Here is a 16,026-nt window from a genome sequence, read left to right as displayed (position 1 = left end):
AAGTCGCTCTTAACTTACGAACAGCTTTATGAAACGCCCCCCAGGTCTTCCGGCAATTCAATTGGCAAAATTTAATTCCCATCAAAGTTGTTTAAGCAGGGGCCACGGGACAGTTTTCAAGGGGGGGGGGGCTGACCATGCTAAAAAACACAATCATATGGTAATTGTTACTTTTTTGTACACGATTTTAGAAAAAAAGTGGGGGAAGCCCCCCAGCCTCCGCGGCCCCTGCCTAATATGTATTGAACTTCCTCCTCCTATATTTATAAATAACATGAGTTTAATGTTTCATTTACTATCTGAAAAAGTCAATTTCTTTTTATCTGTTTCTACTATAATTTCAGTTGGGAGAATTCTTCATGTTCATTGTGAGGCTTTTACACACTTTACTAAAACAAATAATAAAGATAAAGTAGATTATTGGTATGTTTGGAGAAGATTTAGAAGATGAAGAAATAAAATGTCATCATTGGTTTTAACATTTTGTAAAAATTAGATTGATAATTAACATATATCAAAGTCACGTTCGACAATTATTTGCCCGGGGGTCAAACTCAAGGTCAAAGTAAAGGTCAAAATGGTACAACCTTTTACATTTCTCAAGTACTTGAATCGAGGATTTTTTTTTATTCCTCTCTGATTTCCTTTTGAAAAGTACGATATTCATTTAAATTGGTCAACTCGTTATGGCGCAATGGCCGTTTGAAAGTTAAAGGTCACGCCCATTTTTGTCAAAACAAAGAGAAAAGGGCGGGTTGTATCGCGAGAAATGATGGGTCGTTCGCACTGATCCTTATTTGTTACATACTTTAAAGGACAAGTCCACGCCAACAAAAAGTTGATTTCAATAAAAAGAGAAAATCCAACAAGCCTAACACTAAAAATCAAAATCGGATGTAAAGTAAGAAAGTTATGACCCCAAGTTTCTCTTAATTTTACAAAACAGTTATACATGCACACTCTGATCGGTATGCAAATGAGGCGACTGATGACATCACTTACTATTTCTTTTGTATTTCATTATATGAAATATGAAATATTTTAACCACTTGACTGCGTAGCACGTAATATTACGTGCTGGGCGAGTGTACGATCTGTGCGGGGCACGTAATATTACGTGCTTGACCTATCTTCTGTTTGAGGCATCAGCACCGCGCTGTTAATACCCCTATGATGAAAACAGCGCATGTATATCAAATTTCAGACTATGGTCACCAGATGGCGCTATTCCACAAAAGTTATCGAAACTTTTGCAGTGATTTATAAATGTTTGTATTCTCTTTTCCATAGTGATAGTGTACGGCGCTCAGTTCAAAATGGCGACTCGCAGTGGAGAAATGAATCGGAAGGATTTTGACGAAACTTTAGACGATAGGAGTAATAAATTTAGTGAAAGATCTGAAGGGGAGGATTATTTTTTTTGTATGGAGTATGGATATTGGAAATAGTGATGAGGAAAGTGATGTGATTATTTACAATTTTCCCCCCAAGTCGCTGTAAGTTGTAGTCCGAAATAGATCTTACTTGTTAGTCCCATTCAGTAGCACCAGGGGGGTCAGTGCGCATTACAGCCTATAGCAGTTTAGTGGTTAAACTAAATTTTCCACTCATTGCTATTTGAAACAAAGTTTCATTCCTCCCTAAACATGTAGAATTACCATTGTCGTATCATTTTGTGGTTCATTTATTGGTCATTATTGTCAAGTCTGTAAAAATTGAAATATTGTATAATTCAAACAATAAAAACAAAATGAATAGTGAGTGAAGGGCATAATAGACTCTCTCATTTGCATGTCAGATGTGCATATAACTGTTTTGTGGAAAATAAGCGCAGCTTTAAAGTGTCGTAACTTTCTTATTTTACACCAGATTTTGATGAAATTTTCAGTTTGATTTTCTCTATTTTTCAGATGAAAATTTTTTCTGGGTTGGACTTGACCTTTACATGGTAGAGTATGTATGTTCACATAAACTGTTTTTTCTAAAAGTGAATACGTGTATTTGCTGTCACTAAAATGCAAGCTGGTGTAAATCATGAAATAATTGCAAATGCTTTTTTTTTTTTTTACACATAATACGGGGAAGCCTATTTCTTTTCTGTGATAAGTATTTGATTTACTCAATTTAATTAAATTTTTTACACTTATAAGCAATTATTTCTTATATATCAGCACTATATTCACGCAGTACAACTCATGCTACACAATATCTAGACATATTTGAATTGGATCAGGCCCTGGGGTCAGGAATTTCACTCATGTATGCAAGTATTCACCTTAAACTTGGGTGTTTTTCATTATTATGTATATATGGAGAACTGCTGTTACCAAGGTGAAACCTTTAAGCGACAATCACAAACCATTTTTAGTCAAAATGAATACATGTTGCTTTCATCCAAATAAATGTGAGCTTCCATAGATCCAGTATCATTGCAAATCTGGTATTATTTTTACATAAAGTATATACTGCTCAGGGTAAGCCAAGTGCCTCTTTGTATTTATTCAGCTTATCATTTCTATCATTTCTTTTGAAATTAGTTAGCTTGAAGGCTTCCTATTTCTAGATGAAATAAATAAATCACTCGCGTGCCAGGACAAGGCCTGCACAGAGGGTGACTCCCCCAGTGCATAAGGCCAGCTCAATGAGCCGGCAGTACGGTGGGTCAGCCCACGAAGCATGTACGTTGCCACTCAGCCCCGGCAGCTCTCGGTGCTCCAACCGAGGAGGAGACCATGGGACGACTCCCCGCAGGTTATAGAGGAACACTCGCTTGCTTGGAATTGATACGGAAGTGCAAGTTCAATAGTTCACCGAGAGATGGCACTATTGCGCAGAACTCTGTGCACAATATTCGAGGGCAAGTCATGAACTAGCAAAAGTAGATGGATACATCCGATGATATCGTAAATAATACAATCAGGTTAAGTATTTTCATGATTTGCACACCAAGTATGATTTAAATGACACTACTACTAATCTTACTAGGCATTTGTATAATACCATCTACACGTATCTACATGTAGACATCATCTATTCCAAAGTAAACTATTAATGTTACCACCCTGGCTCTTGCTCAAGCTGCTGTTTCCAATGCTGTACATTTATTCCTGCTTGGTAACCATTCATATCACCTGGGTCTAGTGCTGTGCAATGTGGGTAAATTCCTTGCTGAAAGAAACACACATTATGGCTTGGATTTGAACCCAAAACCCTCTGATCCACTAAACCACAACGCCCCCACAATTTAAATTTGAACACTATAGAAAGAAAGTACTGACCTCAGTCAATATGAAGATACATGTGAGTCCAGTGGCAGCTAGAAGTAATAACTGCGGATCAAGATAGAGGCCAGGGATAAACACTGCTACAGCTAAAATATGAAAGATCTTTCTAACTTGAGTTGATGAGGTTTGATTGAATATCACCACTCCAATGCCAACAGTCATTAGAATTAACCAGATGTTGATCAGAATGATCTGTAGAGGAAGATAGAAGAATGGCAGTCAACTAAACACATACAAATATAATAATTTCTGTGCAATTTCTATGTAATCTTTCATATAATGAGCGTAAACAATGTGTACGTTATCAAGGTGATCTTACAGATTGGTGCCAAATCAAGGCAGGTGTGCCCCAGGGTACAAAAATTGGTCCCTTAATTTTTCTTATAATATGATAAATGATTTCAAAACTAATGAATGTATGCATATGTTTAAATATGTTGACGATTTAACTCTGGTCGAATGTCGTAAATCAAACCAACCTTCAAACATGCAAGAAGCAGTAACATGTCTGCATAATTGGGCTGAATCCAATAAAATGCAATTAAATCCTAAAAAGTGTATCAAAATGGACATCTGTTTCTCTAGAAATCCAGTTAACCACTATCCACTTAACCTTGATAATTGTGTACTTGCTAGTGTGACCCAAGTAAAATTACTTGGCGTTACAATACAGAACGATTTAAAGTGGGAAGCACATATTTCTGACATTGAAAAGAGAGCAAATGCAAAACTATATATGCTCCGCACTTTAGCAAAATACGGTCTTTCTCACAAGGATTTGGTTGCAATTTTCATTGGCTATATTCGACCAATACTGGAATATGCTGCTCCAGTTTGGAGCGGAGGTCTCACAATTGCCCAAAGACAACGCTTAGAAAGAATTCAAAAACGCGCCTTAAGAATTATTCTTAGAAATGATTATGATTGTTACACTACTGCTCTTACTCTGTCAAAATTACAACAATTAGAAAAACGTCGAAATGATCTGAGTGTCGCCTTCTTCAAAAAGACTTTATTATTTACAGTTCAGTTTGAACAGTTCATTCCCAACGATTTCAAACAAAAAACCTACGTAAACAAGAAAGATATACGCAGATGTAAAACTAAGCGTATGTGGAACAGCCCAATCCCTGATCTGATCCGTTTGTACAATGAATACCCTTGAATGATTATGCTTTTGGTATTGTATATAACTGTTAGGATTATTTGTCATATTCATTGCTGTAACTTGCCCTTTCTTTTTTATGTATTTGTTACGTGTCCTTGTCAGGGTCAATCTTACCCTCCCTGATGGTTTTTCTTCTTCTTCTTTTCCTACCTAAATTCTCTAACCCTGTACTTTTTCCTTGCCTTCTTCTTTCCAGAAATCTTTCTTGATCCTGACAACACACAGTTATATATGAATGTAATTTTAATAGTTTTAACTGTATCATACGATCAATGGTATACAGTATACTGTATTTTATCTACTTACACACTTGAACATTGTATTGTAAAATGTATTCAATGAAATGTATACCTGTATTTTTAGCTTTGTAATTCACATGCAATTCAGTTTGTTAACTGCAATATGTGGAGAATTTTAATAAATACCATTTATCTATCCATCTATCATCTATCATTTCAAACAGTGCCCTCCCAAATCTGGTATGTACATGTATGCTTTTGTCATAAATCTTAACTAGAATAATTTGAAAATTCTGTAATGTTAAATCAACATTCTTAGAAATTGTCTCATTATTTTCAAAAACAGAATAACTTTATCATATTTTAAAGAGGTTTATTATAAATAATTTTATCAATGCATTTCTTATCATATGTATCATCTTTATCAATGAAATTCTGTGCAATTTCTATGTGAATAATTTTAATTGTAAATGTATTTTGTATCATGTACATTGAAATTGAGCTCTTGTAAAACATGTGTAATTCGGTTTTCACTGCAAGATATGTCTTTCTAACATGTGGTACGCCTCTGGCAGTCTCGCCTGCATAACGCGATTCGATATAGCAATGCTGATAGCTATTTGAAAACAGCTATTAAATAATTATTCACAAAAGAAAACATTCATAAGATAATAAAATACTATGTCCATTGACCCTAAATGACCTTTGACCATGATCATGTGACCTAAGATGTGTGCAAACATACTTGATTACCCTTATTTCTATGGTTCATGAACTAGATCCATAAACTTTCTAAGTTACGATGCCAATTCAACTAAACACTGCCAAAGTTCGTTGACACAAATTCACACATTCATAACTCTCTGTTGGATTTTTGTCAAACATTCACAAATATTCTTCTGTATATGTTCTGCTTTTATTTCAACACCTTCAGGGTAAACTTCCATTTTAAGTTTGGCTTTTTTACACCATTTTTGTCTACTTTTGTGGAGATTGCTGAGAATGTAATTTTTATACTGCATACCACTCGTCGTATGAACATTTCTAAGTGAGGTAATGTGCAATATTTGAACGATTTTTATCTGTTGACTTCAATCACATTTTCTTCAGGAGCTTTAATTCTTCATTGTCCCACAAACTACATTTCATGTAGTGTTTGTTTTTACTAACTGCCACTTGCTTGGCACTGGCTCCAGCTCTTACTTAACTACACACAGTTAAAGGGAGATTCCAAGCAAACGTTAGCCTCTTGTTGAGGCCACGGCGGGTGCTTCCCGAGTGAAGCGAGGGATATCCTAAGGCATGGTGAGCGCAGCGAGCCAGGGCCTCTTGACATCTGAGCTGAATCATATATTCATGAGGAATGCCTGTCTAATGAATATTCATGTGTTCAATGAAATATTTAACGGTCACCTATACATTCACCAATGAAATGTCAAATCTGTTTCATCTGGGGTTCGGAATAGTCCACTATTTTCCAGGGGATTCATTTAATTGCGGGACACTAAAGGTGATATAAACAGCAAAATGCTACAAGTAGTGGTACTAGCCGTAACAGACATATCAAGAAATCAAGAAAAAATGAAGGAAAAAAGGAAAGAAAGGCGAAGGAAGGCCGAAGAAAGATACACGCATCCATGCAGTTTCGTCCCCTGCTGTCACTGAGCTTTAGTTGTTTTACAGATGACATGTTTATATACTTTAATAACTGGCCTGGGGTGATTTTAGTTTTTCATGGTTAAAAACTGGGGTATATCCAGGGCTTAAATTAATCAACGGCCATCGACGGCCAGGCCGTCGATGCCCCTATAACTGGCCGTGATGCCCTTTAAAAAAATGAACAATTCAAGGCCAAAAAGGCCGTGCCCTTTTTTCAAGCTGGCTAACGTGCCCTTTTTTCAAAACGGCTGTGCCCTTTTTCACTGTGAGATTGAAGTTTACAAAGTTCTCCCATATTTCACAAGCAAAAATACAGAAGAGAGAGAGAAAAACAAAGTTAACAACTTCCCTCCATTCAAATTACAAGCCAGTTTGCGCTAAATTCTGTGATCTACACACAAACACACACGCAAAGTCAGCATACATACATGTACTAGCTGCTCCACCACGTGGCAGCGCAAGCATGCAGGATCACAGTGGTACTTTTGCAGACTTTTTCCACCCAAATAATCACAACTCGGAGGGAAGTTTATTTTAAATGTATATGGATTCTCAGATTACTGATCTGGTGATGTAATGTGAGGAGCTCGCTTTTGATTTTTTTTACTAGATCGGTAGATCGAGTTGTTTTACCTTTTGTTTTGAGTCTTCTTGTTATCAGTGAGAACTTATAATGGGAAGAAATGCCTGTGTATGTGTGATGCCGCGATGTTTCACCTTTGAAATTTTATTCATTTCTAAAACATTTTAGTTTTCTAACAATTTTAAAAATATATTTAAAAAACCCCAAATATCAGTAAGATTATTGTTAGATGATAACATTTTTCTTTGTTTGCTTGAAGTTTTAACCTTTTCCCCCTCTTTCTTCATTTCATTTTTTATTTCTTTTCTATCATTCTTTCTTCATCCTTATATCCTTCCTTCTCGCCTTTTTTGTTCCATCTATCTTTATTTTCAGTCTTTCCTAGCTTTCTTCCTGATCCTTTCTCTCTCTCTCTCTCTGTCCATTTTTCTTTCTTTCCTTACTTTCCTTCTTTTTTCTTTGTTTCCGTTCTTTCTTTCCTTAAAATTTTCTTTGCTCCCTTCCACTCCTTTTTCTTTTCATTCTTTCTGTCATCACTTTGTTCTTCTTCCATTTCTTTCATTCTCTCTTCGCTTCATTCTTTCCTTCCCTTTCCCCCTTCGTTTTTTTTCTTTCCTTCCTTCCTGATTATTCTTTCTTTTTTCCATTCCTTCTTTCTTCATCCTATCCTTCCTGAATTCCTTTTTCCATTCCATCTATCTTTGTTTCTTATCATTTCCTAGCATTCCTTCCTTTCTGTGTTCATTTATTTTCTTCATTCTTTAAGTCCCTCATTGTTTTTTCTTTCCTTCCTTTCTCTTACTTTCCTTCTTTTTTTAATTGCTTCATTCTTTCTTTCCTTAATTTTTTTTCTTTGCTTCCTTCTCTCTTCCTCTCCCTTTTCTTTTTGTTCTTTCTCCCCTTCCATTATTTTTTTTTCATTCTCTCCTCCCTACATTCTTTCCTCCCTCTCTGTCATTCTTTATTTTCTTTTTTTCCTTTTTTGCTATTTCTTCTTACCTTCCTCCCTCCCTTCCTGTTTTTCTTTCAAAGAATGAAGGAAAGATTGTTTTCCTTCATTCATCCTTTTTTTCTTACTCTATTTTTTCTTTTAAACATTCATTCATCTTCCCTTCCTTTCTTTTTCTTTCCTTCTTCTCTATTTATTTCAAAGAATGAAGGAAACCCTTTATTATTTCTTTCATCCTTCTTTTTTCTTTTTTCCCCTTCAATTTTTCCCTTTCATTTTTTCTTTCTTTCTTCTCCATTCATCTCTTTTCTTTCTCCCCTTCATTCTTTCTTTTACCCATTCATTCACACTCCCTTTTCTTTCTAGTTTCCCTTCTCTTTTTCTTTCTTTCCTTTTTTCCTTCCTTCCTCCCTTCCTGTTTTTCTTCTTTCTTTCAAAGAATGAAGGAAACATTTTTCTTTCCTTCATTCATTCTTTCATCCTTTTTTTTACTCTATTTTTTCTTTCAAACATTCATTCATCTTCCCTTCACTTCCTTTCTTTTTCTTTCCTTTTTCTCTATTTATTTCAAAGAATGAAGGAAACCCTTTTTTCTTTCCTTTATTATTTCTTTCATCCTTCCTTTTTCCCCTTCAATTTTCCCCTTTCATTTTTTCTTTCTTTCTTCTCCATTCATCTCTTTTCTTTCTCCCCTTCATTCTTTCTTTTACCCATTCATTCACACTCCCTTTTCTTTCTAGTTTCCCTTCTCTTTTTCTTTCTTTCTTTCTTTCCTTTTTTCCTTCCTTCCTCCCTTCCTGTTTTTCTTCTTTCTTTCAAAGAATGAAGGAAACATTTTTCTTTCCTTCATTCATTCTTTCATCCTTTTTTTTACTCTATTTTTTCTTTCAAACATTCATTCATCTTCCCTTCACTTCCTTTCTTTTTCTTTCCTTTTTCTCTCTTTATTTCAAAGAATGAAAGAAACTTTTTTTTCTTTCCTTTATTATTTCTTTCATCCTTTTCACTTTTTTCTTTTTCCCCTTCATTTTTTCCCTTTTATTTTTTCTTTCTTTCTTCTCCATTCATCTCTTTTCTTTCTCTCCTTCATTCTTTCTTTTAACCATTCATTCACACTCCCTTCCTTTTCTTTCTATTTTCCCTTCTTCTTCTTTCTTTCTTTCTTTTCAGCGATTCCCTTTTTTATTATGTGCCATGGTCACAAAAGTACATGAAAATATATGAGAGAGGAAATCATTCAATCGGCATATCAACACACTAATTTCGGTCATGAAAGGCAAGATATAAAATCACTTTGAAAAAAAATACAATTTTACAAATACAAGGTGCATCAGTTCATGTTAAAAAGAGGAAAAGGGCAATGTTACATGTACATAGAACGACACTACTTTCTTTTGAAGCGGTAAAATCTTGCTTTGAAAGTTTTTGGGGGGCAAGTGAATTATATAATCGGGCAAGTATTTTCCAACTAGATCTATATTGAAATTCACTTGCTTTATGTAGCACCCCGTACAAGAGTCAGTACATTTGACATCTAAAAAAAAAGGATACCTAAAAAGATTGGCCTTCGATGCCCTTCTTGGAAAAATATTTTGGCTTTGGTGCCCTCTGTAGTGGCCTTGATGCCCTCCAAAATATGAGGTATTTCAAGGCCAAACTGGCCTTGCCCTAAAAATGACGAAATTTAAGGCCTGTATATCTCCTCTAACAATAATATTGCATCATGTTGAGGCACCCCCCCCCCCCCCCCCCCCCCCCGGTAACAATATCAAAATGAGTTCGAACAAAACATATGTCAAATGGCTACGGAGAAAAATGTGTAATTGCTGAAAAAAAGTTTTCAGCTATGATTCCATGATTTCACAAAGATCAGTTTATTTCAATGTACAAGAACTAGAAATACATGTATGATAAGATGACCACTGGCATTTAACCTTGATTTTAAATTCTTTCTCATGAAATGATTGTTTGCTGCAACTACTTTCTTTTACCTTTAACAACTTACTCTTTTTCTGTCAGTGAGAATAAAATCTAAAAGCCAGAGAAAAGGGTTTTCCCCTATCCTTATATAAAGCCTTGGTAACTCAAAGAGAAGGATTTCAGCTGCTACTCCAAGGTAGAAATAGAGGCTCCATTTCCATCTTTTCTTATCTGCTGTACTGAAAATGAAAGACGATAATCATAAAGGTTAATAGATATCACATTGTAAATGGTTAGTACTAGGTGTTGGCTAAGTTTGCTTGACACATATTTTATCCTAGACTATAAACAACGTTTTTGAAAAAGAGAATATAAATTTTTATGGTTTGTCTTAAAACAAAACATCTTTCAAACACCTTTTTTTTTATTTGGGTATAACAGAAAAATTTGAAGTTGATCCATTCAACTGTTTTGTAGCTATCACTAGAACGCAAAGAGACAGAGGCATTATCAGACAGGACAATTCAGGTTAGAGGAGAATAGGATCTTTGAAGTATTAGGTACACTATTTATTTTCAAAATGATTGATAATATTATTTCCATAAAAGAATAGGACTGAAGCTCTAGTTAATCAAGGAAAGTGATGCAAATTGAGTACATCTATTTTTTTTTCCAAACAGTCATGGTGTTCATTTTCAGCAAATAATTCATCAACATTGTGCCTTGAATGCACCGAGCACTGGAAATAGCAGCTTACATATAATCTTAAGTCAGGATGATAGATGGCGCTATGTAAATGCCTATTATCAAACGGGTTGATAGATGTAGCCAATAATAGCAAGTGCATATGCAAGCCACATGTTCTCGTTTAATTCTACGCAACCTTCCAGCTGTGTACTTTTTGGTATAGCACTGTGCATCTTGGGTGAATTATTTAACACATAATATAACAAGCAGTACGCGTCTGGCAGTCTCGCCTGCATTTTGCGATTCAATAAACATGTAGCAGTAGTGCAGACTTTCAACATGACCATTGAATCATTATTTTTTTTAAACACTTATATAAAAATGAAATAGAATAATCATGTGACCAAAGACTTTTGCAGACGATCAGTGATACTTGGTTGCCCTTATTCCACATTTCATGAGCTAGATCAATAAACTTTCAAAGTTACATATATGATGGCAATTCAACAAATACCCTCAACATAGCCAAAGTTCATTGACCCTAAATTACCTTTGATCTTGGTCATGTGACGTGAACCTCAGGCAGGATGTTTAGTAATACTTGATTACCCTTATGTCCAAGTTTCATGAACTAGTTCTATGATATTTCAAAAACTTAACCTTAGGTTAAGATTTCAGTGTTGTAGGAGGAGGTGCGATAGCTCAGTCGGTATAGCGGGGGTTTCATATTCTGGTGACCCGAGTTCGATTCCCAATTAGTGAACTAGTGCCCTTTGGTAAGGCATTCAAATCCTCTTTACTGGGTCCTTCCGAAAGGACCTTAAGCCATCGGTCCTCTGGTTGCTTGCAAGCATTCATGCTTTCTTAGCAATCAGGTAAAAAATCACTACCTTTTACTATTTTACCAAAAAGTAGAGCCTTTAGTCCCCCCAAAAAACTGTGACGCCATCTGCAATATGCATTTCTTCAAAAAATATGCTATGTATGCATATGCATGTGATGTGTCATTATTGAAAGGAGATTTGATCCCAGAAGGCATTATGACCAAACTTTCCACTACAAATTGACACTGCTGCCTATTTTAAAAAGAAGTCATGCACAGGTTTTGAGATGTTAGTTTGGTTGTAACTGTAAGTACTTGGCGTGAGTACCTTGTGTGATTGTCTGCATTCAGCTTGCTTTTTTTGGACACCTGTCATTCAAAAGCTTTTTGAAGCAATGTACTGACTACTGGTGCTTTTTTTAATTTTCATTCTTACAGTTAAATATAACCTAGGGACAGTGACTTTCCTTTTCAAAAAATTGCCTTTTCCATTTCAGAAAATCTTAAATTCCGTTTCAGCATGTCAGGAAACGGAAATTCTGTTTCCCCATACACTTTGTGTACAATAAAAGTGACAATTCCGTTTACCCATTGAATAGCAATATCACAACACTCGCGCTGGTCAAAATTTGTATCTGCCACTGTACCAACAACACAGTAGAATCAGTTCTAATCAGATCTATGCGGGTACACGAAATATTTTGACAAACACATTTAACATGAATACATCGTCACCTTTCATATTATTAGCATTATTTTATGGTTAAATGAAATTTTATCAAAAATTTTGAGGTTTTTGGGACATCATTTGCACCAGTCAACGATTTTCGTCTGTCCGCCATTTGGGATTTCAAGACCTTGGTATCATGCTGTTACATCTTCAAACGTAGAGGGCAGCCACACACGACCATGTTGTTGAAATCAAACGATGTGTGCATGTGAATATTTTCGATAAGCTCAACTCCGCCCGGCCCGCGCCCACCTGGGCCAAGACAGCTACAGGGCTAGGGAACAGTACGGGTGCGGCAAGGAGGGTACGATCGAGTGTGATGAAGTCGAGTGCAGTCACGATGTGTGAATTTTCATGATTGTAGCGAAGTAAGATCATGTTTTCTGGGGTTTGTGGCCATTTAATATTCGTATTTGTTGAGATTTTTGAGTAATTTCTGTTGCTGTTCTTTGTATTTTTAAGAAAAAAATGTTTTCCGTGATTTTCAATCTGAAATGCCACTTCCGGTTTCTAAAGGCCCTTTCCGTGAATTCTGTCCTTTTTCCGCGATCGCGGAAAATCACTGTCCCTAATAACCTCATTCTGTTATGCATGTGTATTTGGTTTATTTTCTTTGTATATACAGTGCGTTCCAGAAAAAAGGAAACCACGACTCCCACATCTTTTTTCTTCAAAGGCAAATTAATTATGATATTTCATTTACATCATGATAAAATTCAATTATTCTTCTACATTTTGATACCTTATATGTGACGAACACTTCATGCATTAATGAGCAAGACGAGTTTGAAATTTTAATGTCAAAATCGGATTGCGCAGAAAAATTGGACAAGATCGGTTCTTGATACAACAACCGTGCTTACCGTATTTGATGAATGGCTCATTAGTATTTCTTTTGTATTCTTTGTTAAGTTTCTCTCACTGATCCCTGAAATGAGAGTAGATTCAGATCAACACAAGTTTTTCTGCACAAATCATTTCTGAAAGGCCTCAATATTCATCATTTTTAATCTGCCATGCGTGAATGATTTGGTAAGCTGTTGGTCTCAAAGAAAAGATGAAATTCCACTCTTACGATAAGTATCAAATTAAAATCAAAATCATATATAATAATTGTGAAATATGTCTCTGAAAACAGGTTTCCTTTTTTGTGGGATGCACTGTATACCTGAACTGTATGTATTTATTATGAATGTACATATTTCAATGTTTTAATGGAAAAGGATATAATATGAATTTAATTGGAAACGTTGCAAATACCCTCTAGTGCACTACATTGCCACAAATAACTTCCGATAAGTTTGTGCCTGATATCATGTATATCAATAATATAAATTCAAATTGTGATGTAGATTATTTTGGACATACCATTTGTCAATGCAGCCTTTAGAGTATGCTAAATTGATTTCATTGAGTTTTGTCACCACATACATCACCACGATGGCTATGTGTATACAAGATGTCAAACAAACCTGCAAGAGAAACATAAAGATAAAAATATGGCAAAAACTGACCATTTACAATAAGAAAATAATAATAATCCAGTCTATCTCCTAGCTGCACTCATGAATTCATGAATCCATTTCATTCTTGCAGAATCTACAATAATCTGATATAGACTCGGTCTGAATTGATTAAGGGTGACTTCATAAAAGGGGTAAAATATCGTTCCAAATATACCCTTTTACAAATTGCTTGTATCTGATTAAAATATTACCTTCTTAAGTATAAGATGGGTATCTATCTGGTGTATGGGTATATAACTGGTTCTACCAGTACCTTTGTCTGAGCTATTAGTATGTGAGTGATCTATTACCTTCCTAATATAAGATAGGTGTCTTTCTGGTGTATGGGTATATAACTGGTTCTACCGGTATCTTTGTCTGAGCTATTAGTATGTGAGTGACATACATGTATTACCTTCCTAATATAAGATAGGTGTCTATCTGGTGTATCTGTATAAGCTGGTTCTACCGGTACCCTCGTCAGAGCTGTTAGTATCTGAGTGATAAAGAGAGCTTCCCCTGCTGTGAGACTACCAGGCAAGAACATCAACAATGCACTGAAGAACATCAATGCTGCAAACATAAAATAAATGCATAGTATAAATTGGCCCTGTCTCCTAAAGCTTTTGGCTACAACTTCACCATTATGGCAATTAGCATTGAAACTTGATTTTTTATTGTTACTGAGTCTTGCTATCATGGTAGTTAGTAAAAACAAAGTTAAAATAATGATCAAAACAGGACCCTAGATTTACAAATTATGTAAATCTGTGCAATCTGTTAAAATAAAGCATGTTACCAAATGACATCAAATATACTAACAAAAACTGGAGAAGAATGGAAAACTATGGTATTCACAATCACATGTTAACGTTTTGATATTGATCATAAATAATTGATTATCATCATTGCCGGGCCCACAATTAATTTGGCAAAATTAATTTTTGGAGGATAATTATTTCTGATTTCTGTTTCAAACAATAAAATATGAATTTTCATTTCCATTTTTTAACAAGGCATAAGCGACGCTGTGTCTTGCCCACTTGTGAAAGTAACCAGAAATATTGTGATTTGCGAGAACTGTATCAAAAGTTCATTGTAAAATAACTGGGATGGAATAACATTTGTCATAAAAGTCTTGCACATAAACTTTATTGTTGACTTCAAAATGACCTTTGTCCTTTATGTCACCTCTGAACACAATAACATGCAAGTCTCCTAAGTACAGCTACATGTACAACCCAAGTTTGGTTCAAAAGTGATTTATGGTTGCGAAGTTATGTCATAACAATGACCTCAAAATGACCTTTGACCTCTGACTGCGCTATGATATGCAGGTCTCTACTACATCTAAAACCCAAGTTTGGGTGAAAAATGAATTATGGTTGCAGAGTTGTGTCATAAGACTAGAGTCTGCTCGTTAACGTTGACCTGAAAATGACCTCAGACCTTACAATGTGACCTCTGACTACACCATGACATGCAGGTCTCCTAAGTACATCTACAACCCTAGTTTGGGTGAAAAGTGACTTGCGGTTGCGGAGTTTTGTGTCATAAGAGAGTCTTGCATGTAAACTTTAATGTTGACCTGAAAATGACCTTTGACCTCATTTTGTGACCTCCAACTGCAGCATTACATGATGGTCCCCTAAGTAAATCTACCATCAAAATTTGGTTGAAAGGTGACTTATGGTTTTGGAGTGATGTGTCATTATGTTTGTGACAGACGGACGATGGACGGACTGACGGATGACATTTTGATCCCTTCGTCTCGCCTTCACCTCTGGTGGCCGGAGAGACAAAAGCAACATTTTTTATTGAAAAAATTATGTTGATCTCACTGTACTGAACAAAATGATTTGATTTACCTTTACTTTTTATCAATAATAAACTTAACATACAGTGCGTCCCAGAAAAAATGAAACCGAGATTAAGCGATGATTTATCATAACTTAATCACAAATACAATAGACAAATGACCTACCAATGTAAAGCTTAGAATCTCCTCTTTCATCTTATATTACTTAGATTATTACCCATTCACGCATGAGTGAGCAAAAACAATTCGAAGAAAGGATACCAAAAACTCATTTGGCGGGGGGGTATCTGAATTTCAAAAAGAAAATCACATGCCTAAAAAGTTCAATATCTGCTCTTTTATTTGATACCTTAATCACGAAAAAATGGTCAAGAAGTAAAAAAGTTATGTTCCCTCGAAACAATGCTTGTATTTCCATAATTTCATTAAATAAACGTGTTATCACCACTTTCCCACAGAAGCTATCGCATGGTTAACAAAAGACTTAAAGGGGAATCCAACCCAAATAAAAACTTGTTTTTATAAGGAAAAGAAAAATCAGCCAAGTTGATAGGTGAAAGTTTAAACAATATTGGACAAACAACAAGAAAGTTATGAATTTGGAAAACTTGTAAATATTGGTAATCACTATACCCATGGAGACTTCAAATTGGCCGCATA

At 35.3% G+C, this 16,026-nt stretch overlaps 1 protein-coding gene across 4 annotated transcripts in view; it reads right to left on the bottom strand.

Annotated features, from left to right (window-relative positions):
* Positions 1-1,422: 1,422 nt before the first annotated feature.
* Positions 1,423-16,026, bottom strand: part of LOC129261453 (dolichol kinase-like) — a 37,280-nt gene continuing 22,676 nt past the window's right edge. For 3 of the 4 annotated variants that reach the window (XM_064100324.1, XM_064100325.1, XM_064100326.1), the window contains exons 5-8: positions 13,963-14,120; positions 13,411-13,514; positions 9,888-10,041; positions 1,423-3,476 (exon numbers count right to left, since the gene is read on the bottom strand). In XM_064100324.1, the coding sequence (XP_063956394.1) occupies positions 3,258-3,476; positions 9,888-10,041; positions 13,411-13,514; positions 13,963-14,120 (635 nt within the window). In that variant the 3' untranslated portion in view covers positions 1,423-3,257. Of the gene's footprint in view, positions 3,477-9,796; positions 10,042-13,410; positions 13,515-13,962; positions 14,121-16,026 lie in introns of those variants that run through there. The other variant, XM_064100327.1, reaches the window with a different exon arrangement.

Source organism: Lytechinus pictus, chromosome 5, assembly GCF_037042905.1.
Source record: "Lytechinus pictus isolate F3 Inbred chromosome 5, Lp3.0, whole genome shotgun sequence".
NCBI classification, from domain to species: Eukaryota; Metazoa; Echinodermata; class Echinoidea; order Temnopleuroida; family Toxopneustidae; genus Lytechinus; species Lytechinus pictus.
Note: the sequence above shows the minus strand (reverse complement) of the source record. Positions and strands in the feature narration are given on the sequence as shown.